General features: G+C 41.3%; 1 protein-coding gene across 1 annotated transcript in view; it reads right to left on the bottom strand.

Annotated features, from left to right (window-relative positions):
* The window catches only part of RRAS2 (RAS related 2), a 44,581-nt gene extending 20,657 nt beyond the window's left edge, over positions 1–23,924 (bottom strand). Inside the window, exon 1 of the mRNA XM_057418162.1 lies at positions 23,810–23,924. Coding sequence (XP_057274145.1) covers positions 23,810–23,914 — 105 coding nt within the window. The 5' untranslated portion in view covers positions 23,915–23,924. The remainder of the gene's footprint in view (positions 1–23,809) is intronic.
* Between the last annotated feature and the right edge of the window lie 1,787 nt (positions 23,925–25,711).

Genomic DNA, 25,711 nt, shown 5'->3' with positions numbered 1-25,711 from the left:
GACACAAAGAGAGGAGACGATTAAACTAGAGAAAGTTATAGCAAAAGACAGATGACATGAGCCCTATACAAATTAAACCCTTTGGAAATTCATATACAAGTTGAAAAGTTCTTTTATTTGTTCCTGAAGAACTAGCATTACACATACATATAACACTGATATTTATTATTAAGTACCTGCTTCATCACATCTTAGTAGTTCTGTTAAACAAGAAAAACACAACAGAGAACGTAATATTTTTGAATAACCCCTTGTGGCCTCAGAGCGCCTCCATCAGATTACCCCCCGACACATAGCTCGAGGACAGGAGGGATACAGATCTTAAATACTGAATAAGATATGGTAAGATGCAAAAATCAACATCCGACTTAAGTTTAGGCCAGTCTTCCCCTTAACCTTTTTATGCAATGCATGGATTGTAAAGAACTTGCGCCTGGTCTGGAAACGCTAAACAAAACCTAAGTTAGCCCTATTATATGACCACATACTCTTCCTCTTTCCACTCCCTGCCCTTTCATATATACAGTGATCACTGAACGAGCACATCAGATGAAGAAAACTGTTAAAAAATCTGTGCTCAGCGCACAGGTATATTTACCGCATATATCCAAATATAACACAGCTTTTTTCTTTATGTCCTTTGTTGTGGTCACTACCCGAAGTGCCTAAAAGCAAAACTAACTTTGCTTCCCTCACAAGTGTTGGGAAACATGAGTTAGGATAGATAGAGCAAGGGGAGAAAGGGCACAGAGGATAAACCATCTTCAATCTTAAAACAAATACACATACCCGAGTCCTGTCTACACACCTTTAATTTTCATATTTCCTAATTGAACACTTGAACTTTGTAACCATAAAAACACTCACTTCCATGATGCTTCTCTAGATATCCATACACTAATAAATTCCACAGATATTATCTGCAATTCAGCAGGATTAACTCGCTTTAGGGATTTAAGAGTTGGTTCTGAGGCATCAACTTACTGTGCAGGTCACACAGTGGACCGAGACTCAGGAAGATGAGACTAAAATGAAACTGACTTGAGTGCTCTGAAAGGGAACATCCATCTGCTCTTTACACCTTTCAACACTCCTGAAAAACTACCTGACACTTTTTGGCCTTCCCCTAAATGCTACTTAGAATAAAGCAGCTTACCTTTTTCAACCCTGCATGGGTTGCAGCAGAACAGGAAAGAACCTCCCTTCTTTTTGCTTGCAAAATGGCTCAGGCTTGCATGTAGAAATCTGGAGAGTTTAAGTGCTGGGCAGATAATTACAAGATTCCGTGAAAAAAACTAAGAATCCCCCCAGTGACAGCACATTTCCCTGGGGAAGAGAGAGTGTCCTTGAAACATAACTATGTCAGGCTCTCAGTTCACAGACAGTTTAAGGAATAACTGTTACAGCAACTTTGTTGAAAAGTTATATGCCTTTCTGCTAACACCCTGCCAAGCTTAAACATAGTGTTGGGTAACTTGTAAAGCATTAGTGCAGGCCTCAACACTTAAACTTGATAATGCTAAAGGTCTTTTCCAAACTAAATGATTCTATGATTTTATGACTCTAATTATAGATAGAGTGGGTACTAGTTACATACACGTAACATGCAAACACCTTTTAAAACACTATCTTCTTTAAAAACCAGCAGACTGATACTGGTTTTAAAACAGCTTTCATCTTTTAAATTCAAGCTGAATCTGCACTATGCTTACCTCTTCTTTCAGTTATGCCCTTAAAGCTCTCCACACTGTACATCAACTCCGTATTAGCAGCTCACCAGCCTGTGAATATTTGCTTCCAATTTCTAATTCTCAAACTTCTCAAAACCAAACCACACCAAACACCAAGTACGCTCACAGAGACCTGTTTTAGGCAATACACGAATTAAAATTTGGCCTTTTGAATACTTACTTCCTGGTGATGTAGATCAGAGAACATACCCTTTCACTGTCTGTTAAGAATTCTTTGTAATGCCTTGAATTAATGCCTTTTAATGCCAGTAAGCACCTACAAAATTCTTTGAAGGCAGCTATGTAATTTCTCAAGTCGAAACATGTCTGACTGTAAAATGTACTCTATACTGCGAGCATAGATGAGTCTTGACTTCATTTAATTTCATTTTTGCTTCACAGTAAGTACATGAAGCAAAAAATGTGCAAGATGCTATGTGAAAGAACTATGAACACACCAAGTGCTTAATCTTCCTGATCTTGGCTACTTGCAATTAAAGGAATGTTTAAAATATTCACTACATACTGTCTTTTCATCACAAAATTTTATCAGGTTCAGACAGTTTTCAGCACAGCAGTTCCCACAAGCTCTTCAGGATGAACGCAGGTTTTTATCTCAAGAAGCCTATGATGTGTTTTAAAAAGTACATATCTGATTTTAGGATATGTGTATAACCAGATAACAGAGACTATAGCTATTAGTGAAAAGAAAGTAAGAAAGATTACTCAAAAAATCCCCTGGTGGGGCAGAAGTCAGTCAGTGGAATATCTTTTCACATACAAATGAAATCATTAGAATACCTCGAGGTACATGATGTAACGTAAGAGCTTTTCATTTAAAAATGTTAGTAACAGGGTAAGACTTACAATCAATCAAAACAGCTCTTTACTTCAGTAACTTAAACCTAACTAAAACACAGTAACAGACTTCAGGCTAGAGACTAAGAAGAAGCCCATGTTTAGGGCATTTACAGCCTATAAAGAACCCATTTCACAACTCCTTGAGGAACATACCGGAAGAATTTAAATGCAAATTGGGAAAGTTAATTCCATGGCAAAAAAAAAAAAAACAACCTCCTGAGGAGAGTGCAGGTGTTCACATCAAATCAGAACCTTTAAAATAGGTTCAAGCTGCAAACAAACTGCTTGTTAATTTGACTGTTTGGATTGTCCAGCCAAGGTTATGGACATTTGGACCCATACTATTAATCAGTAAGAAGTTTTTCTAGCCCAAACAAGCCAGTAAAACAAAGCCTCTCTTCAGATACACTAGTGCATTTTAGTAGTGCTAACTCCTACTTCACTTTTTTAAGTACCTGAAAATGGTTGAGCCCTGGGACTCCACAGCAAGCTAAGGTCAAAAATTTATGAAGTTAATACCCTTAATTCTAAAAGTAGGAAGTAAAGATCTGTTTTAAGTAGTAAAAGCCTTTTCCTGCATTTGCCATTACATTTCAGTTCTCTATATAGACAGGCACTATTGTCAGTTGTGTAGGTTTGCAACAGCTGGGAAGCAGATGTGGGCTTGGACCACAGTTCATCAGAAACACCCAGGTAAAAAGCCTGAGGAAGATAAGTTCTTCATGTTATTGCTCTTAAAAAATTTGTTTAACATGGAGATACAGCCAGGTTAACTAGTCCATTAAGCCCAGAGCCTATAGTTCTCTAGAATGATTCAAGTTCAGATTAAGTTTTTGCAGTAGTATTTCAAAATACAATTAAACTACATTAGCAACCTCCTACTAGTGGAAGAATGAGGTTTTGTCATCCCCATTTCTGATCTTCCACCATGGTCCCCTGCTGCCTGCAACACAATTAGGAGACCAGCAAGTTCATATTTCCTGCTAAAAACTGCCAACTGCAAACCACCTTTATATGTCCAACCACTTCAGGAAAGCTCACAGCATATCACTAAAAGACACCTTTTCCCCCCAACTCTGATATATATAAATAAAAAAAAAAAAATTTCCTTACATATAGGCTTATATATGCATGTATGTAAAGTGCCAAACGGGGACTGAAGCAAAAGACTGAAGCTTCCAGCAGATTTCATCATACCATTCATTATGTCAGAAAAGAAAACCACACAGAATCACTAGCACCCAGGTAATTAAAAGTTCAGATAACACTTTCAGAGCTGCTAATACATCTCATTTATACTGAAAGTTCATTGTAGTCATAGATAGCAATACACTAGTTCCTGTCCTATAATTATGCTGTTGTTTGGGTTTTTTTTCCTATTGCCACAGCTGATTCCATGGAACTTTTGAACACCAGCTTGGACAACATCCAACATAAAAACATTCAGCTTCATTAGCAAACTCTGAAGTACTTTATTTTTCAAAAATTTATTGACTGATCATTAGAAGCTAATTATTTAGTAAAAGCTACAAAACAGCACATATCTAATAAGAACTATTGTGTCAGGAGATAAGCACAGTTCTAATAGCTTTATTTGCCTAAATTACATATTTATTCAACTCCAACCTTTTAGCCTGAGACTAGACTGTCTAGACTCATTTTGCAGACTACAGACAATTATTATATTTAATTTTTCAAAGTGCCATAACCAGAAGTGCCAACAACTGCAATGGCAGCTGTGTTTAGCCACCTATTTTCATTAGAAAGGCTAATTATTACTAGTCTTCCCCCAAAATCCTCACTCAACTAAGTGAAATACGCAAAGCAGTAATCTTTTGAGACATGAAAATTTTAAATGATAATGGAAGAATTGGTTGCCTACCTATGAAATAATGGACTTCGAGCCATTCAAGAGTGCCAGCATCTGAAGCTGCATGATGCACGTATCATGTTAAAATGTGCAGCAAAATCAATTAAAGTTACAAGATACTAGGCAACTTCTCCTTAGAAAAAAAGTATCCAAACAGCTTGCAGGTGGCAAGCTATCAACAAAAAGTTCATGCTAAATAGTAATAACAGGCTAAATGCAAACTTTTAACAAGGCATTTCTTAAGTTGTCCTTGTACCACAACAGACATGGCGTGAAGGCTGCACCAACCCATGCTGATCGACCCAACACATATGAGCTCCATGCTGCAGTCCCATCAGCCATGGCAGCTCAGCAATTAGGAGTACTTACACCAACACCAAGCATTTTTGCACATCTGTATCAGTCATCACACTGTATTCTAAATGAAAATGTGTTTTCTGCCTCCCAGAACCATTTCTCAGAAGTCTGTGGCTAAACAGTAAAACCTCAGATAGGGGGAGAATTTGTACTGGCCAGCACGTGTTTTTTCCATGTAATATGACTTTTAGATTTGGCAGTTCCAGACAGAACCTGCACATGGGCTCCCCACAGGGACCAGGGAGAAGAGAACACCTACATGCCAGTCACTCCCGAGTCCAGCAACAAGCTCCATAACCTTAATGTGCCCTCTGCAAAGAAGCTTTTCAAGAGATTGACATTTCAGCATCAGGTTTTTAACGCACCCATCAAGTACTCATAACCTCACTTTGGAATTTAGAACCAAGCAACAAAATGCTTTAAAAGAGTATTTTTTTGCCTTATATCTAACCTAAGGTATCAAGTTAAACCACTTATTTGTGAGAGCAGAAAGGAGGGAAGGGGATCTCTTCCAAGGTACGGCAGGCTATGTAAGCCTTTTCATGCTAGAGATTGTGTTCAGATCTTCCTTGCACACAAGCAGTCCCTTTGTTTCGTTTCACTGCTTGGGCATGGCATTCAACAGATCCCATTCTGACAAAGGGGAAGGAAAAAAGAGCAGACTTGGTCATTGTCAACAAAACGTAGCAGAACAATGCGGTAAGTTATTCCGCCCTCAAGCAAGACGGAGAAATCCTACCCCATATCTAAGCAGAAATACCTGACACAGATTTCAGTGACGCAGGCTGGCCTGAAATCATGAGGCATGATGCCTGTCAAAAAGCACAAGTATTTTAAACAGAGGCTAGTCTTACTTAAGTAGACACTCCTGCTTCCTAAGTAGTGGTTCAAATTAATATCACTATTTTCAAAAACTCCAGGTTTCTATAAGAACAAAATATAAGAAATCCAATATTTGGAACTCAAGGAACCTTCAGTACGGACTTGTGTAACTGAAACACAGCTTCAGCTGGGCAAACCACTTTGAAAAAAGTAATACTGAGCATTTTCCATTACAGATACCAGTAGAGTACAATGCTTTTCTTTCCAGCCTAATCAGTATTTGCAGAGAAGTTAAATCTTAATGTCCTTGGAGAATGTGTTCATAAGTCTCTCCTACTACCAGCAGCAGTAGATTTCAAGATCAAAGGTTATGGCTCCTTCACATCTGACAACAGTGTAATTCAGACTGGCTTTCTCATCAAGTAGTAAGCTCCAGTACAGTGCATAGTGAACGGGGATTGTTTACAATAGGAAATGTATTTAATTTCTGACCTTTCAGAAGCAAAGCCATGTGTATTGGAACTTTGACATCAGAGACAGTTAGCTTAAGTTCCTAGAAGAAATGCAGAAAACTTTAGAGAAAACTTTATCCAAAATAGAAGCTAAAAAAAACCACAAAAAACCACCAAACAAAAAAACGAACCAACCAAAGAAAAAAAAACAACAAAAATCCCCTCACCCCCCAAAAAAAAAAAATCAACAACCACCAGCCACGTGGTTGGGAAGGCTTAGAAGTTACTACTTTGTCTGGCATCAGTGTGTTCCACAAGCCAACCCAAGCATACTGTTCTGCAGTAGCTCCAGCCCCCATGCTTTATTTCTCTGTTTTGAGGTCTGTGCCCATACCTGTGCTACACTTACATCCATGCCTCAGTGGCACAGAGTTGCTCAGAATCAGTGATTTCACTTTTAAACCAGCAAATTTGCAGACTAGCACCTGAAGTTTCTGCACAGCCTAACAATTTCTGTGCAACTCACCCCCAAACCATAGTTGTTTACTCTTAGCTGAAGGGTAATCAAACTGGGCAGTACCTATTTTACCCAAATTATTTTTTGTAGTGTGCATGAAGTTGTAGCAACATCAGAATCACACAACAAACAAGAGTGAGATGTTTTCCAGTCAGAGGATGCATGCATGGCCCCCCTTCCACTCACCGAGGAAGCGGCTGCACACAGGCACACCCCAGTAGCAGGGCGGTCATGAAGAGAAATCATTCACAACAGGAATGTTTACTAGGGAGGTTGACAGAAGCACGTTCTTGAATGGCATTATCATCCCAATTAAGGGAGACTTCAAAAGCGCAACATGACCAACATTGTCACAACTTACACACAGTGAAATGTGTACAGACTCAAACTCCAGGAACCAGAAACTTAATGACTTGTTTTACAGTTGCTAATCTGTAATCTGACATGTGAGCAAGATTTCATAGCGCAGAACTGGTTACAAGCACTGTCTTGCTAAAATTAGCTTGGTAGCTGATCTAAGGGGAAAAGGAAGCCCCAGTAAGCACAATTCAAATGCTCTTAATCAATTCTAGGATTTCAGCCTTGGTGATTTTAAAATCTAAAGTGAAGAGAGTGAGTGTCAATGAAAACATGCTTATGTTCAAGTTTAATAAAAAATGCTTTTCCCTTCATTATTCAGTCTACACTTTTAAGCAAGCAGTAATTTCCATCTAAATATATATATATATATTTACCAGCAAAATATTTGGTTATACTAAAACTAACCGTAGTGTTTCTTCCCCTTTGTCTCTGCACCTGCAGGAGTAGCACCACTCTGAGTCAGCATCACCCCAAACCACAGGGCAGGGAAACATACAGGAAACTCAGAGCTTACTTTTTGCTTGGAATAGAGAGATAGATATAACCAACACTATTTAACACCTACATCATTAATAATGTTAGATTAATATTTCGCATTATCTTTGAACTAGAGGACCTGAGCAGTTAAGTGTTAATCCTGTTTTTTATACTTTTAGAGAATATATTACCTCAATCACAAGGACCATTTCATCTCAGTGAGATTATAATTACTCCCAAACCCAGTTCTGTTATAACTAAGGCAAAAAATAAAAGCATGTCCTGAAAGGCACCACCCTCATTCAATTATCAAAATCCAGAAACAAGGCATGCTAAAGACAAGCGTTAGCAGACTTGTTCTCATGTTCAGATCTGCTTCACAAACAGCGCCACAAACTACAGTTTTATGTGCAAATACCTACTCTGACATTACAAAAAGCCACATCTGTTATGAACCACATCAAGAAACTGCAAGTAAACTTTCAGCTGAGGTGCTACATAATCAAACCCCACATGCAGTCAACAAATGTTTTTACAGTACGGCCATTTATGGTAGCAGTAAAGAAGGCAAATGAAAGACTGCAGCAGTTTTACACCAAGCAGCACCACTTCCCATGGTGGAGCTGATTCTCAGTAACAAATAAAAACCATGATTTGCATTAAACACTACATCCACAGGCAATCCTGTCGTGGTTTAAACCCAGTCAGGTAATTCGTTCGCTCACTTCCCCCCCTTTTCTTGCCCTCTCCCTGCTCCCGGAGGGACGGAGAGGAGAATCGAAAAGAATGCAACTCCCACGGGTTGAGATAAGAACAGTTTAGTAACTAAGGTATAACACAGATCACTACTGCTACCACCAATGATAATAATGATAAAGGAAATAACAAGGGAAGAGAATACAACACCTCAGCACCAGCTGACCAATAACTCGCCCCCCAAGCCCGACCAAGCTCCGACCGATACCTCCTCCAACCCTGCCGTCTCCCAGCCCTTCCGGCTAACTCCCAGTTACATCCTGGGCATGACGTGCTGTGGTATGGAATACCTCTTTGGTCAGTTTGGGTCAGGTGTCCTGTCTCTGCTTCCTCCTGGCTTCCCCTCCTCCCTGGCAGAGCATGAGGCTCACAAAGTCCTTGGCCAAACCAAAACATCGCTATCAGCTCTGTTCCCGATCTGAAAGTCAAAACACAGCACTGCACCAGCTACCAAGGAGGAGAAACATGACTGCTACTGCTGAACCCAGGACAATCCCTTGTTCAGGGAATTCACAGTTCGAGACAGAAGCATTTGCTAGAGTCACATAGACATTAAAATCCCATTTGTTGATGGTACCTTATTCTTTCACATGCTTTACTTCAGGGAAATACCCCATCCCAACTACAAGAGGACAGAACACTATCAGTTCACATACAACAGAACTCAGCTCAATTCACTTAAGCAAAATATTAACCTTATCCTTCTGCAATATTGCATCTTTCTATGTTTATCTGAACACATTTAAGCCCCATTTTCTGTTGGCATTTGTTACTAAGAGGAGCACAGCTAAACCTTCAAAGCCATCCATGCAAAGCCTAAAGGACAGCTCTTTTATCAAATTTCATTTGAATAGATTGTTAGTCTCTCTCTCTCCTGCAACTCCCAAATTCAGTAAAGCACAATCTTATATTTTAGGAGGCTTTCAAGTTTTAAGGGAAAATAAGGGGAACACACACCACTAAAAATTTCAAGCATGTTATTCTCCTACACCATACTCATGTTGACTAGTTCATCATCCCATCCTCAAGACTGGCAGGCTTTTGGATTTTTAGGTTCATTAAAGGTGTGATCTTCAAAACCTCAAGGTTTTAAGTTTAGTAACAGCATGTAGTCAAGATTCGCTGCGGGGGTTTCCAGCAAGGTGATTTCCCTTCTGTCCCCTGTGTGCTCTCATTCTTACAAAGAATTTACATAAATTCTCAAACTTGTTTTCTAAACTTACTCCTGCCAGCCTGCACGGAGCAGACAGATCACATGATTGACTTCACCTGCATTAGAGGATACATGCTGACTTCTCTATATAATATTCCTTTACAGACATCGGTTCAAAAAAAGTACCACTGTCTGGAAAACACAGGTGCATGAAATTAATATAGGTCATGAAGTGCATTGGTAAACAGATTATCTAAACCATGTACAAGTACGATCAAAGCGAGGACAAAGGCTGATGAAAAAAATCACTCAATCATGCTAGTCATATTTCTCCATTTTAGACAAGTTGGTTCTACCGGGCCACTCTCTCTCTGATTTTACGAACACTAACTTGTAACACATCTTCAGCAAAGTGAGCTACCTTCTTCAGGACAGATTCTGTGAACAGACACTGCCACAAAAGCAACTCAGTAATTTGTTCACTACTAACATATTTTGCCTTTAAAAAACAAAAAAATCACTTATACCAATATTCTTAGAGCAGATAAGATGCTCAGAAAGGAGGATACTGGTATGAATCCAGCAAAAAGCAGAGAAAGTATTAGATTTCTACAGAGGCTGATAGCAACTTACAAGGAAGATCCTTTTTGCTTAATTATCTTCAAGTGAGAAGTTGTACTTCCACTATCAAATGCCATAATCATTTGCACTATGCTAGTTTACAATCTTTCAACTTGTAAGATTTTCTAGGAGGGAAGCCATTACTGAAATGTAACCTTGGTGCTCGCAGCTGCCTTTTGGACTTCTCCAAAGCAATCCATCCATTCCTCACCTCATTTCTGGAGACCATAATCCAAGAGGAGGCTGGTACTACAGTGCAGAAGGCACAGCATCAGAAGAATTAGCTATCCCACACAAAGTGCAAGAAGAAAACAACCCAGTAGTTTTGACAGAATGACATAGAGCAATTATAAAATCCCCAAACAAAACCAACAGAAACAAAACAAATTCAAGTTCTCCTCTCTGCAAGCAAGTACACATTGATAGAAACTGAGCAACTGATAAATTACCTGAGCCCAATTAATAAACATGTACAGACATGAAGAAGTCATACCAAACTACCCAAACTTACTGCATGCCATAGCCATTTAGTACTTTAACAGGTTAGGAGCACTTGAAAAAGTGGCAGTATCATACATCTAGTAGGGAAGACAGCTGTAGACATCTTGTCCTGAAGGAAAGAACATACTCCATCACCCAAAAGCATTCATTTTCAGTAAAAAAAAAAAATAAAATATACAGCAACTTCTAAATTCAAATTGTAATGAGCAATATTTTTCCCTGGTCCAACAGGCACATGCAATGAAGTATGACTTTAAATAAGTAGAGAAGATCATTATTTGATTGTTTTCTTAAGCAAAGAACTTATGCAAACGTTTTGTTTAAAGGTGTAAGGAGGCAGAAGTGCTGTGAAAGCCATCTTTAAATGTATGAGTAGTGTACAAAGACCTTCAATTTGTCTACTTTAGAAGAAGGTTTTAGAATGCATGGGGTTTGATCAGAGGGGTTTTTGTTGTTTGTTTTTTTTTTGAGAAACCTACTGCTATTTCCGCTCCCATATTCTACCAAGTAGTGATCTTGTGGTAAAGGCATTCAGTGAAGAGAAAACAAGAGCGTGGAATTCACAGGCAGACAGCCTTCTGCACACAAACCACAGGAAAGCACATTAGTTTCTCTCATTTTTATAGATTAGAAACAGGTTCTTCAACTTTCATCATACTTAGAATAATGGACTACTCAGTGCTATTCAGAATTCCAGTAATCACAGGTGATGTCTCTGGACAGGCAGTAGATCACTATGACAGGCAGAAACTCTACAGAACACCTTATCTTATTCATTAACTTGCAAGTAGCCAAATGTGAATGCACCTCTGAACACAGCATTACCATCACACAGCTCTGCAAGCTTTTAACATACAGCTAAGCTAATGTTATTTACAAGGACAGGGCGGATGCTGCCAAGAAAAGACAAGTAGTTTCTTTTTTGAGCTTTCTTCCAGCATTATAATGTACTCTAAAGTTTTCTAGACTCATTTCCTGTGCATGTGTTAAAAGCCATCTTTCGTAAAGACCAAAACTCAAAACTGGTAAAATGAGCCATATGCACTACAAACTTGCTGAACAAAATCAAGACTGTATTAATGTGTTGTTGGTTTGGGGGCTTTCTTTAGAAAGCAACCAGAGTTACAACAAAATTCTTTTCAAATACATTTTGGCACTGACAGCCTACATGCTTCAGGTTTAGGAAATGATTCTCAGATCCTGAAGACAAGACATAAAATGAATCTAAACGTATCTTCCTATGAATTGCTATGGTAGCCCACTGCCAACAAGAGCAGGCAGCCACTGGTTTGCAACAACACACACTCAAAAGTATTAGCATGGAAGCTGACAAAATCTCAGTGCTCCAATTCAGAGATGTTCAGTCAGCAATCACAGAACTAGCACAAACATGGGATTTTGCCCAGGAGAAAGACAGTCCCTTTCGTTAACTACACTTCATGTAGTTTCTAGATTCAGGAGAGACCAGAAGGATCATAATCCATTCAGGGAAAAGTTACATAAAGATGATTAAGATTTCGCTGAGTACTGTTAAACTACCACAGCATCTCATAACGACTAGCACCAGGGAAAAGCTTTTAAATTTTTGGGGCTACTCAACTGGCATGGAAGTCCTCATGTGCAGAACAGCTACCTAAAGTACATGCACTGAAGGAAACATTTTAACATAAGCTGTTCAGCTGTTAGAAAACTCAGTCTCAATTATCTAGTCCGAAGCAAGCGGCTGCAACTTAAATTATTCATCTTCTGCAATCATCCTGAACAAATCCTTCCAGATCACCACCTTCCCTCATGCAGGGAGACAGCCAGCATCTTTTTTCAGAAGATCACATCAAGAGATGCAGGGCTTTTGTTTATTTTCTTCAGAATATTTGCAAATTGAAGGAATGCACAGAACACGGAACGCCAAGGTGTAATTTTAGCTCTTAAAATAGCAAAGATGCTAAACTCTTAAACCTTGAGCAAAATCCCTAACTCACTGGGATTTTAAAACAGTTCCACTGAGCAGACATCCAGTCAGCACAGATCACATTATTTTCAAATTCTGCTCAAAGTGAACAATTCTATTATCAGTTTCCTTTTTTGGGAGAAGGCTTCTGTGTGTCAGTCAAAATATTCAAGTCCTCCCACAAAAAAGTCAAAGCAGCTATGGAGGAGGGGAAGCCACTATTAAAAATGTGTGGAATGTAACCTACTTGGAAGAAGGCAGATAATACTGGGACAAAGAAGTCAGCTACTTCAGGTCTGAGGCTCTTTGCCCATACAGTCCCACCGACATAGATACTGGCCAATTTCAAATTTACAAATATTAGTGAATTTCATTAATCTTTGTAGAACATACATGACTAAAAATTAGTTTTGCAGACACACACACAAAACTATCAAGTCCTTTGGTTACCTGATACACACTATATCCATTCTAATGGGTGTAAAACCTCCTAGACAGCAAGAAGTGTCTTTAACTACTTCAAAAGCTGAGCTTTGAAGTGTCTTTTTTCATTCCAAAGAAGTTGAGATGTATGCAGCAATATATTTGAGTGTACCTTTCCAGCAAGACAGAAAGAAAGCAGAGACTCTGTAGGAGATGAAACATTTTCTATAGTTATTAGATTTAGGCCACAGATACAGAAATTAAGAAATTTTTCAGGTTTTAAACATCCTTGATAAAGTAAAACACTCAGTTTAACAAAGTCTCCTCACACAAAGTATTGCTTTTAGAACTAAGACGCAAGCGGCAACCCACTGACACGCAGTAAACTGTCAGCCTTAGCAGCCTCAGAAGCTCATAGGCACCTGCTGTAGATAGACTAGCCAGAAGACAACAATAGCTCGAAGCCTCAGAGATGCCTTGACGTTTCCAGATGAACCAGAAAGAAATCAAACTTCTTGCTCGATGAGCTGACCTGACACCGTCTAAAGTCAGAGAGGCTTCAGCTGAACACCCTCTGATCAGATAACAGGACTCACTCATCAATATCATACACAGGAGGCGTTTTGCAACTCTTTTTGTGTTCACTCTACATGATAACAGCAACCACTCTTCGGTCTCATTCTCCACTTGAGCAGAGCTGGAACAGGTTAACTTCCCCCCGCTGCAGAGAGCTTCATGCTGTTGTACACACATCTTCTTCAGTGGTTAACCTACTGCAGAAGCTGCTGCCTGTCCCATCCCTCCCCCAGTCACTCTAAATTAATCTGCTGCAGAAGCTGTTGCCTGTCCCATCCCTCCCTCATTCACTCTGCCTGCACACAGGCCCCAGCGTAACTGTGTTAGTCCACATTACCTGAGTTTGTGTGATCATTTTTATAGCATCATCCCCAACAGCTGAAGCGATGCAACAGAGCGAGTTACGCTCTTCTAGAAGCAGAAGCATCTTAAATTATCTTTCCTGCTGAAGACCTGTAACATTTAATGCTAAAATCGTGCTGAAAAAGTTACAGTGAGCAGCCCAATTCCCTTCTGATGATTACTTCATGATTCTGGAATGCCTTCAGGTGATTAAATTTTTCCCATAATCCAGACATGGTATACAGTTTATATGTTTAATTATTGCAGCAAACAAACAAGATGAGAGTTTTAAGGTTCTGTGCTTCAGCAGTTGCTAGTATCATATAAAATAAAATAACATTGCACTGAAAGCTAGAGAAGCAGTTAAACCATGCACAAGATTGTACAGTGGTTTAGTATGTTTTTTTCCTTTAGTTTATGGGAAGAGGCTTCTGGACTTTAAAGAGCTGGAAGCACAAGCATCCAAACCAAAGCTAAGCAGTCAAAAGCCCTGTTGGTTGGTGACAACCTGTCAAGAGCCAGCACTAAATGTAGCAAGGCAGGCTATTCAAAGTCCTCTCTCCACAGGATGTCACAAGCAGAACACTTCATTTCTAGAAACAAACAAACTAATAACCACACCATAAAACAAACAAAACACCACCACACACACACACTTTACCCATACAAAGCCAGAAATGAGATGCATCTCCACATTTTAAAACTTCTCATTTAACTAATCTCAGACAGCAAGGCTTATAGAGTTTCTTTTACCTTGCTTACGCGTTAGGAAGCATTATCCAGACCCTCCAGTTTGAAAGTAAACCTGTGAGGCCAAAATACTTCCTAACACATAAGCAAGGTAAAAGAATTCTATAAGCCTTGCTGTTTGAGATTAGTTAAATGAGAAGTTTTAAAATGTAGGGATGCATCTCATTTCTGGCTTTGTATGGGTAAAGTGTGTGTCACAGGTTTACTTTCAAACTGGAAGGTCTGGAAATTATTTGTAATGGCATATAACCTGCCATCAAAGTTTTTTCAGCATTCACTGCACCACTACAGGAGTGCTGCTGAGCATGGGAGGATATTGCCCCCAACCATGATACTTTAAGACCCCAAGCAGGATCCCAAGTTGATAATCCCCAGCAGGGTGAGTGTCCAGTTCACAGGGAGGAACAACATCCAATAAAGTCAAAGTACAGGAACTCAGAATGAAACAGCATGTGCATTTGCATCTTGGAAATCTCAGCTAGGACATGTGATAGAGATTCACATAGGACTGTTTGAGGCCTGCGGGGAAGCAGTGGAATAAAGATGCAAGTGCAAGAATAGTATGTTTCCGGAGCACTTCAAAGTCCTAGGGAAAAAAACATCTAAGCAGCGACTGAAGTTGCAAGACAAAGTTAAAATACACTCATGATTGCATTCTTAGTAACACTGGGTCATGCAAAGACAGAATTCATTTAAATACACCACAGCTACCTACTTTTACCAAGTTTTGCCAATGAAGACTTCCACTTCTGAGCTAATAGAGGAAAACATTGTACGCATTTTTAACAGGATCTTGTTCTTAAGTGGTAGAGTTGGCAGCACATAACACAAGTATATTATCAACAAGTACTTTTTACGCATGATTATGAAGGACCTTCATAAAAGGAAAGATAAACACAGAAATACTATCAGGAACACTCAATTTAGAAATGGCCTGCCTCATGCAGTACATGTTACTGTAATCCCACTTACTTTACTCGCACAGAATAAGTCTAATGACAGAAGACATTTAGCAGATCACTTGTCTACCCAAAGATGCCAGATTTTTCACACAGATTTATCACTGGCATCCTACCATTTCATGGTCTACTTACCACATAAAAAGCAAAATATTCAGATTTGCTTGCAAGTTTGTAGATTTCTATCTGCTTAAATGAGGAATGCTGAAGATGCTCTGTGATACGAGCAGAGCAAGTTAGTTTTGGCAGAAAAACTCAAACAGCAACTGCAGTGATTTTAAAATTTCTACTTTTCCTAGCAAATATAATTCATGACTCAACATGTTATATCACTACAGTTACAAGAAACTGTAGAAGCTGGTGCAGGTCTGGTTAAATGAGCACGACTGCCAGATGAAGTTGTTTGCTGAGCTGCACAGCGAACCAGACAGGGTAACTGATCCCGGGTAAAAACATTCCCTGGTTATTTTTAACTCTGATCCCTTGTGGAGTTTCAGTGAACTAGATGGAATAAACAGCTATAGTGGTGAATTGCTGGGGCAATGTGGGGACTTTCTGAGCATTTTTCCTTACAGTACTACTAGCTTATCAAATTAAGCCTTCAATTACAGCAAAGACCTGTTTTTTCAGGCTTGAAGTGTAAAAACATTTCCCTAGTCTTGTGTCTTCCCACTGGTGGTCCCTTCTCAAAAGCAAACACAGGATCAACTTGCCCTCACTTCAGTTTCTCCAGCTGCACCAGCACACTGATCTGACAGCTTCAGCATGGCCCTCGCTTTCCAGCCTGGTTTTGGGGAACTCCACACAAGCCTCTTCCAGAGGCACCTTTGCCTTTTCAGTCCTTTGTGAGCTTTTGTGCGAGCACATTTGTACAAACAACAAAATTCACCACAGAACTTAAATCATCCAACAGAATCTCCATCTGTAAGTAGAGCTTATGGCACTTCCTCACCTAACTTGAGACATGCACTGCAGTCCTCCCCAGTAACCCCCACCCAGCTCAGGTTTGAGGCCTTGTGTATCCTTAAGGACAGTCAAAGCCCAGGTTCTCCAGCCTTTCCCTTTCCAGTGGCAGTTAAGAATCCCTGACCTCACTTTAATTACGGGCAGCCATTGCGTACAATGCTTGATTAGTCGCAAGATCAAGCACTTCAAATGTGAATACGTGACCTTCTTTAACTTAATCATGAACAGCCCGTGCACTGCATTCCAGCCAGCCCTCTTAGAAGAAACCTAGTGAGAGAAGCAATCTATAAAAGGAAAAAAAAAAAAAAAAAAAAAAAATTCATTTTAAGCTCATTGAAGCTCCACCTAGAAGCAGTGCTGCATATCAGGCAGTTTACACATCGGGATGTGACTAGCTTAAGTATAGGCACTGTGTGTTGGAGGAGGAGAATAAGCAAGAAAAGGCAAAGCAAACAGATTAAGTAAACATCCTTTTTGTCTGCTATCTATTCCAAGTAATTAAGTTACAAAAAGCGGAAAGAAATCTTTTCTTTTGTGTTACCTTCTTCCACAAAGTGCCATAAAGGCTACCCTGGACCCCAGCTGCACCCAGGCTTAAGCTGCAAGAGAGAACATCAAAATGACAAAGAACAGAAGGGGGAGGGGGGGGGGGGAGGAGAAAAAATAAAAAGCCAAGGGGAAAAAAAAAATAATGAAAAGGCTGTTCAAAATTACAGGACCTATCTGAGTAAAGCAAGCTACAGTTCAAGGCAAATTGTAAGGAAGGGCCTCACTCACTGAATTCACTTGGGATCCAACTCAGCTCTACATTTGTAGCAAAAGTCTAGCACTACCTTTTGTCAGCATTTCAAAATAAAACTCCAGCAACTTTGTAAGGCAAATCATTTTTCAGACAAACACTGCCTATCAGTATTACTTGCAGTTAAGCTTTTCAACGGGGATCAAGTTCTCTCTACCCCTTTCAGTGTAAGTTTGTTTTGGCTGAACAAAGATACATCCAGAATTCAGTTTTAATGCTGATTTTACATACTTCTTGAAATAGAACACATTCACAGCAAGTGGTGCATTTACCTGGATGTTACATTTTCTTTTAATGGTGCTTATGGCCATAACTGAAGACAAGACTACCAAACCAGGGCAGGTAAGCCACCTGAATCGTCAGAACCAACACAGAAGTTAACCACTTGCATCGTATCAGCCTAGACCTGAAGTATGAACAGTTTAGGAAGGTCTGCAAAAAAAACTATCTTCCTACAAGCTAATCTGAAGACTGTTACATTTCACTTCATGAAGCTGTTATTCATCTAGGGGTGTATCAAAGGAGCTCAGCCACAACGTTTTCAGTGCTGGTAACTCTTTCAGTAAATGCAGACAGGTTGCATAAGGTATACAAACATGAGCCATTCAGGTTCTTCAGAATTCTCTGAATATATGTGCTCTACCTACATGAGCCACCCTCTATCACCACTACTGAATACTGGAATTTGGAGCTTCAGCCAAAACCAGAAGCCTCTCCCTCCATCACGGGAAGGAGGAACAGGGTTACAGGCCAGCGGCTGCCTATTATTCATCCCCAAGAGTGCAAAGGGCATACCGGCCAGGAATTCGGGAAGCTGTGCCAGTACTTCTTGTGCAAGTGGCAGTAGAAGACAACCTGATAACCAAAAGGTACATCAATATTTACCCACTGTATAAGCAACTGCTGCTAGGGGTTAACACATGGAAAGGTACCTCCTGACTGCAGTGTGGTTTAAGTTGTCCCAAAGGAATTTCACTTTGGGAAAGGACTGTAAATTCCTCAAAACCAGAATGATGAGTATCTCAAAATTTAAGCACTACTCCAAATTTATGCCAGCTTTTGAACCCAGCTCAGTTCATTCAGCTACACGCACATTAATACACGGCGTCCCTGCAGGCTAAGTTAAGACGCATTACAACACTGCTAGCTATAGAGAACAGTAACATGCAAACCAATGCTTCCTTCTTGTCTGTAATTTAAGCTTGAAGTCACCTACTACATTTCTCAGGCTGTAGATGTACAACTAACCGGAGTGAGACAAATCTTTTGTTTGGTTTTTAGCGCTCTAGGAAGCAAGGAACCAAGCAGCTCAAGTTTCACAAGCAGCAACAAGCAGCCCTTATTATTCCAGGTGAGTGCATCACAAGTGCTTTGTTTTTATTAGGATTTTTATTTCTCACCTTTAACCTCAACAGATGCCAACAATCAGTTGCTCAGTCTCCTAAACTGTATTTTGCTACCTTCAATTACATTGTACTACTTACCATAAGTAGGCCCCATGCTTTATCAAAATGTAAGCATACCAGCCCCAGCATAGCCCTGCATGAATCCGCAGCCTGGAATTCATGGCATTTAATTCCTTTGATTTTCTTAGGAGCTTACTTGAAGAACATTTTTTCTGATGGTCAGCAACGGTTAGTCAGAATACCTAGAAACTGCCGAGGGATTTGCACATGCCCCAAGCCTAGCATACAAAAATGGTACACTAAGACATCGGGGTCTGTCAAACATCCAGCATGCCAGCTCCAACACCAGCTGCATTTTCAGTTGTTGCTTTTCAATCTGCTTTACTACTCTATGTTAGAGCTTTACCACCAAATTCAGAGCAAGCTATTTTCTTGTCTAATAGCTGTATCAGAGATAAATGATACTTTGAGATAACCCACCTTTAGCTTTATTGCTAGTTAATGAGAACTAACAGCCCTGCGAAAGTAGCAGCTTGGAAAAGAAAGGAAAAAAAAAGGGTAAAAAAAAGTCTGAACAGCTGCTCACCACCCATCTGCAAGTCATATATGCTTGCTTTCAGGCAAGTGTCTGATATTAACTTTAAAGAGTGAAGCAATCTACATCCAACTCATCTTACTCCCTAGTTAGTAGAACAGTAACCTTAGCTCAAATTACAACTTGTTACTGGCAGTTTAAGAGCAGTAGGAAAATATTTTATTTTACAGATTTAACAGTGACTATTAAGCTTGTAAATCATGAAATCAGTAAACAAACAAAAACAAATACTGAACCCCTACATACATTCTTAACCAACACAGTCTTGTAAGTCACCAAAGTCTACTCTATGCAAAAATACACATCACTGTCACAAACCAAAAGCCATAGTTTTATGAAGAGGAAAACCAGTACAACAAATAATATTGACAATTCTGATCAAAGTCATTCACTATTTTGTGGAGCAGATTTGAAAGAATAAAACATTAGTGGCTTTCTTGCTGTATACTGCTAAAACTAGCTACACATTGTTCAGTTTAACAAGAAAGAAAAAAGCATGAAGTAAATGGCAACTGCAGGATAGAAAAATGCAGAGGGTGATGAAGTATTGGCTAGGCTTCACTCCCTTTGAGCAAGGAAACCTGAATATTAAAAAAGGCTGAGTTAGAAGGGAATGTGGGGTATTTTGTGACAGACCTCTGCATGACAGCTGGAGAAAAGCTATTGTGGCAACAGCTGTGTGCTGTGCACAGCTCAGACTCCCAAATACCTCAGCCTGCTAAGAGGCCAGTTAGCTGGCTGCAATGCATTTTTAAAGTCTTCTGCCTCTTGGGATTTGAGCATGATGGATTACTTGTGTATGTTTTAAATAACAGAAGGAATGTTTAGTTCTATCACTTACAGTTTTACAGAATACCATAGCATAACGTTGAGCTATCATCCACTGCTGCTTTCCTGAAGTTTATAGCTGTGACAGATACCATTAACTCTCCTCTACAATTAAAACATCTTCACTTCCTGTCTTAACAGTGCACTGACTCGACAGCACTAAGTTCATATATCATATCCTGATTTAAAGGAAATGATTTGGTATTTCCAGGATGAAATCCTGGCCCACCAACAGCAATATCGAGCTCTGTTTATCTCCCCAGAGGAAGAATTTTGAGGAACACAGCAGCCATCTAACCACTAAAAGCTTTGATCTGTTAATTTGTACTCTAAAGTTTCTCTGAATTGTTAGATGAAGTTCTGAAAAGTGAAACCACGATCACATTCACTAACATTTGACCAGTTAGATCTCTCAGACCAGTCCTACTGCACTGTGCTAATGAGCACAATGCTGAACCCAGTATGTAAAAGAGCTTTCATTGTATGACATGGGTTTGCTCACACAGCCTCCTTACAAAAACAATGTTGTTTCAGCTCAGATGGAGGCACGACAATCTTCCCAATACTTTCTCACACAGAACAGTGTGCACAGGAGTGCACTATGTCCTGAGCACTAGCATAAGGAGTCCAACCACAGCCAATTACTCTTGTAAGAATGAAAACTCTTCGTTTCCACACCAACACCTAAACAAGGCCGTAGAGGATTCGTTGTGCACAAAGCCCAAAAAACTGGCAAAAAAAAGAAGATGAACTGGTTCTTCTTTACATCCTCAGCATCTTATGTTTTCGGTTATTTCATCTGAAATGAATGGTTTTCCCATTTTCAAATATAAATCCTGTTTCATCTTTCAAAGATACAATGTAAACGACAGCACATGCTTCCCCCCATGTTATCCTATCACCACAACAGTCCCATTTACTGGAAAATAATCAGTAGCACTGAATGAAAAACAAGAATAACTGCACTTTAGTACTGATTTGCTGAAAATTAAATAGAGGATTATAGGAAAGCAAGACCAAGTGTGGAAATATTTGCTAGTATCAGTAAGAAGAAACTTGCCTTTTTAAGCTTCAAAACTGAGTTGGTGACACACAAGCAATAAAGATGTAAAAGATAATTTGAATGCTTCACTGACATCAAAATTTGTCGTGTGGCGCGAGCTAGTAAGATCCATGTTTTAGTGAAGGCAACTACAAGTTTGTCACTTAATCCTGAGCAATTTCAAAAATGAAGCATGTGACTCGCTTGCAATCAATTTTAAAACATTTTGGAGGAGTTTCTACGGAGCCTTAAGAGACAAACAGCATACTTGGCAGTGTACTTGCCATACAGAAACTACACAAGTGGCTGCATGGCATTGCAACCCACTTGATAACATCATAGCTTTAAGAGCTCAGGAAAATACTGTGGTACAAAAATAATTTACCAAGCCTCATCTCTTATTGTCCATAACCACCCAGCAAGCACAGAAACAATACAAAACTCTTCAAGGTACCCGAGGTTCTACTCAGAAAATCTTTATTTCCCAGCTATTTCTCACATTTTTCAGAAGATTGAACTTTCTGCTAAACACCCCTTTGTGGTGGCATGATTTCATCTCAAGATAAAGCAGCTGAGAGGGCAAAAAGATGCAGATAACTTAATACAAACTGACAATAATTTGTTATGAAAAATTTACACTCAACATGTCAGCTTAACACCATAGTGCTGTTCCCTCAACACTCTTTCAAAGTAAACTATTTCTTTTTCTACTATTAATTTGAAGAGATCCTTCTTTGTGACAAAGCAGATGCAGGTTCCTCTTTTGCAGATATTTGCTGAAAGGCAAGTGTCAGTCACAACACTTGAGGCAAAACTCTTATTTCCATAGGGCTGTATCTCAAGCTTTTAGTTTAAAGAATCAATTTCCACCAGCACTCAAATAGTGAAGGTACCCAGTGCTCGACAGAACCCTACTGCTATTAAAATAAATGGACATACCAAGGCATCAAGTGTGCACTTCACTTTTTTTCTCCTTATGACTCTAATAGAAATTCCAGCTTTTTTTTTTTTTTTTTTTTCTGAAGTTAAAATTATCCAAAAGCCTCTAACACCACCAGGGACTCCAGAAATCCATTCAGCAACATTTTCCAAGACAGCAGCATCTCAGAACTGAAGCCGTGCACAGCTGCACACACTGTTGTCACAGCCAGTTTAGATGTCCACAGAAAGACTCGGGCAATACCACCTAAAGCAGCAGTACCATGTTTGGTTGAATGGCACTCTAAACTGGCTTCAGTCAACCCCAGTAATTACATCCATATACAAGTAGCAAGGAATTCCATCAACACAGTGAGGGGACTGCAGTTATTGCAGCCCCATTACCTTCAAACAGACTAGGAAGTCAGCATCTTGCCAGTATCTGACCAGCTATGTATGCCTCCAACACACAAGGTACCCGTACAACATGTATTGCTGTTCCACCCCAAAGGCATCATTCGAACTAATTTGCAGATAACTGATTCCCCTAACGCACCAGCTGTTTTCATGTCCTGGAACTTCTCAACATTTAATTATCCAGTACTTATCCAGATTTTGAAAGTGCTGTTTGCTATGTGGTTATTTACATCTATGAAGCAGGTTACATTCTCACCAGACTATTACAGCTAAAATCACATGGATGCGTGCATTAGCGAAGAAAATTTGAACTCAATAAATAGTCTATTTGCTATCAGATCACCTGTTCTAACAAAACATTACTTGAGAACATCATTTCTCTGAACATTAAAAACCAAGCTTGCCTTGCTGTCAAACAGCCAATCTTAGGGATAGGTATCACGGCCTTTCCTCAGTGGAATTAAAGAAACGAACAAGTCGTTCTCTCCTGATCTGCACATCTGTCATCAGCAACACCAGCAAGCAAAACACAAGCAGTCTCCTTCTTCCACCCTAAACACACAGCGATAGATGAGTGACAGCAGTAGAAACGCTAAAAGCAACAGGGCAGAAGATGAAAATGAAGGGGTATGGCTAAAATAAGGGCGGAAAAGGGCTCTTCCTCATGAGGCTGATACACCCACTTTACATGACCTATTCTGACATGTTTTTCACTGAAAACGAACAGAAAGCTACAATTGTCTGGAAGTTGAAGCCTCCGCCGCAGGAGCTCAGGGGGCTTTGGGCGATGCCGCCTCCGATCTGGCACCGCCTCTTCGGCCCCGCTCCTCTCCCAGTGGGGCTGCAAGAGCTTCCTCGCCCCGCGCCGGCACAGGAGGGGCAGACTCGGCCCGGGGCAGCTCTTTCGGAGCAGGACGCCAAGTGTCACCGCTGCCCCGACCCCGGCTCCTTACCGCGGCTGCCGCCTCCCGAGCGGAGCGCGGGGCCGGACCGCGCCCGCGCCACCAGTCCCCACGCCCCGACCACCCCACCCCGGAGGCGCCGCGGAGACTCCCGGCGGGCTCCAGAACCTTCCCGGGGGGCTCACACCGCCCCGGGGCGTCGCACCCCACCCGCGGCCCAGGGCCCCTCAAGGTCACGCCGCCACCTCCCTTCCCGCCCCTGACTTTCCGCTTCCCCGCCCGGCAGCGCGGCGAGCCCCGCCGCCGCCGCCGGTAAAACCCACCGCGCCTCCGGGAGCTGCCGCCCGCCGCCACGGCCCCGGCCCCCCCGCGCTGCGCGCCGGGCAGCGCCCAGGCCCCGGCGCCGAGCCGAGACGGGCGGAGCGCAGCACTTCCCCCCACAGGGCTCCGTGGCCCCTCACCTGGATGAACTGGATGGTGAGCGCCGACTTGCCCACGCCGCCGCCGCCCACCACGACCAGCCGGTACTTCTCCTGCCCCGGGCCGTCCCTGCAGCCCGCGGCCATGGGGGAGCAGCCCGGGCGCCGTGCTACAAATGGCCGCCGCGAGGCGGGGCCTGGCGCTTGCCGCACCGCCCCTAAGGGCAGCGCGGCCCGGCCCGCCGGCGGAGCTCCCGGGGCCGGATGCTTGGCGCCGCAGCTCTGCGTTTGGAACGGGCCGGTTGGGGCAGCCCCGCTCTTCCGCACTCTCTCCAAACGGAGCTAGCTGGAATCACCGATTTCCTCCTGGGTTTTCCTGCTACCCCCGTCCCGCCGCCGGGTGCCGCATCGCCATTAGCGAGCCTCTCTGAGTACCCACGAGTGGGGAAGGAGGTCGTATTGCCCCCTGCGTACAGCTTGGTTTAAAGCCAAAACGTTGTTAATAGGGCCAGGAGGGGAAAGGGAGTAAAAAAAGTCACAGAGACTTGAATCCTTCCCCACGCTTCAGCAGGAATTCTTGTGACCATGCACGCGATGAGTTTCCCACGCATTTAGGCTGTTCTGATGAAGACCAACCTCTCCTCCATGTGTCACCCACAGCCGGGTGTCAGAGCCCCTACTCATCCGTTTCTGGACAGAGCACACTGGTTGGAGTCGGAGGTAAATGCACCTTTAGTCCTTTAGATCTCTGCCACCTCGGCGGGGGGCAGGCTACTGATGTTAGTGATGACTGGCCCATTTCACTAATAATTCACTGTCCAGTATGTTTCTGAACATCCAAAAGGCCAGGAAGGTGGCCACTGTACATACTACAGTGAAGCACAGCTTCTGCTAGTACACCTATTTTCAGGTAATTCCTTCTTCCCTCCTCTCCCTCTCCCCTTTTGAAGAGATATATGGCAATAAAATAGGATACATATGATTTTACATACACATATATACATAACATACAGCCTTTTACCATCACAGAGTGACAGTTAGTTGTTACCATGTACCCGAATGGCGTAGTCACACCAACAAGTTTGTAACATAGACACACTCCTCTTACCTAGAAAATAACAAAACCAAAAGTAGCGTCCATGTTATGAAAGCTCTAGTGAAAGGACTTGCCCTGTACAATGCTGGAACTGTCGGGGGGGGGGGGGGGCAGGAACAGCAATCCAGGCAATCTTCTGATTTGCCCAAGAAACCCAGACCTTCTGCATTCTACACACATTTCAAATCTGGACCAAGTGAAGTGAGGGTCCCACAGGCAAGAGCCTCCTTTCCACTACAGTACTGACTGCTTCACTCAGTGACTAATGGAGACCCACAGAGAAATAACATACTGTGGAGCTAATTAAAAGCTAACATTATACCATATATATACATAGGGGTAAATCAGTGATGTAGCCTTAATCTTAACTCCACCATGTCCTAGTTTGTCATGCTGAACTTTGCAATTCCTTCACTGGATTTCTCTGCTTAAAAAAGCGGAACTGTAAAACCAACACAATGAATAACATCTTTCAACACCCCTGCTGTCTCAGTGGAGGGGAGGACTGTTTTGACACAGGAAACAAACTGATACCTTGTGACTTGATGGGCTAACTGTATGACAGGGAGATACTTTGTCACCAGGATTCACAACTGTATTTTTGAAGCGGAACACCAGGACTCAGGCCCTGTTGGCTTAGTATTCTCCTGTAGTGATAAGCCACTTTTTCACACATTTCCTTATTGCCCTGACTGATCAGAAATAAAGAACAACTCGCAGAGGAGAGAATACATAGCCTAACATTTTCCAGTTTGGAAAAGAGATATATAACAGGTCTGTAAATTCCTAAGCAGCAGAGAAGTTGAACAGGGAAAGTCTCAAAATAGGAGAACTAAAGGACATCCAGT

The sequence above is a fragment of the Pezoporus wallicus genome, unplaced genomic scaffold, assembly GCF_028554395.1.
Source record: "Pezoporus wallicus isolate ANWC-B61680 ecotype Strahan unplaced genomic scaffold, APGP_CSIRO_Pwel_v1 contig_2025, whole genome shotgun sequence".
NCBI lineage: Eukaryota > Metazoa > Chordata > Aves > Psittaciformes > Psittacidae > Pezoporus > Pezoporus wallicus.
The sequence above is the reverse complement of the archived record's forward strand: the minus strand, read 5'-3'. Positions and strand labels throughout refer to the sequence as shown.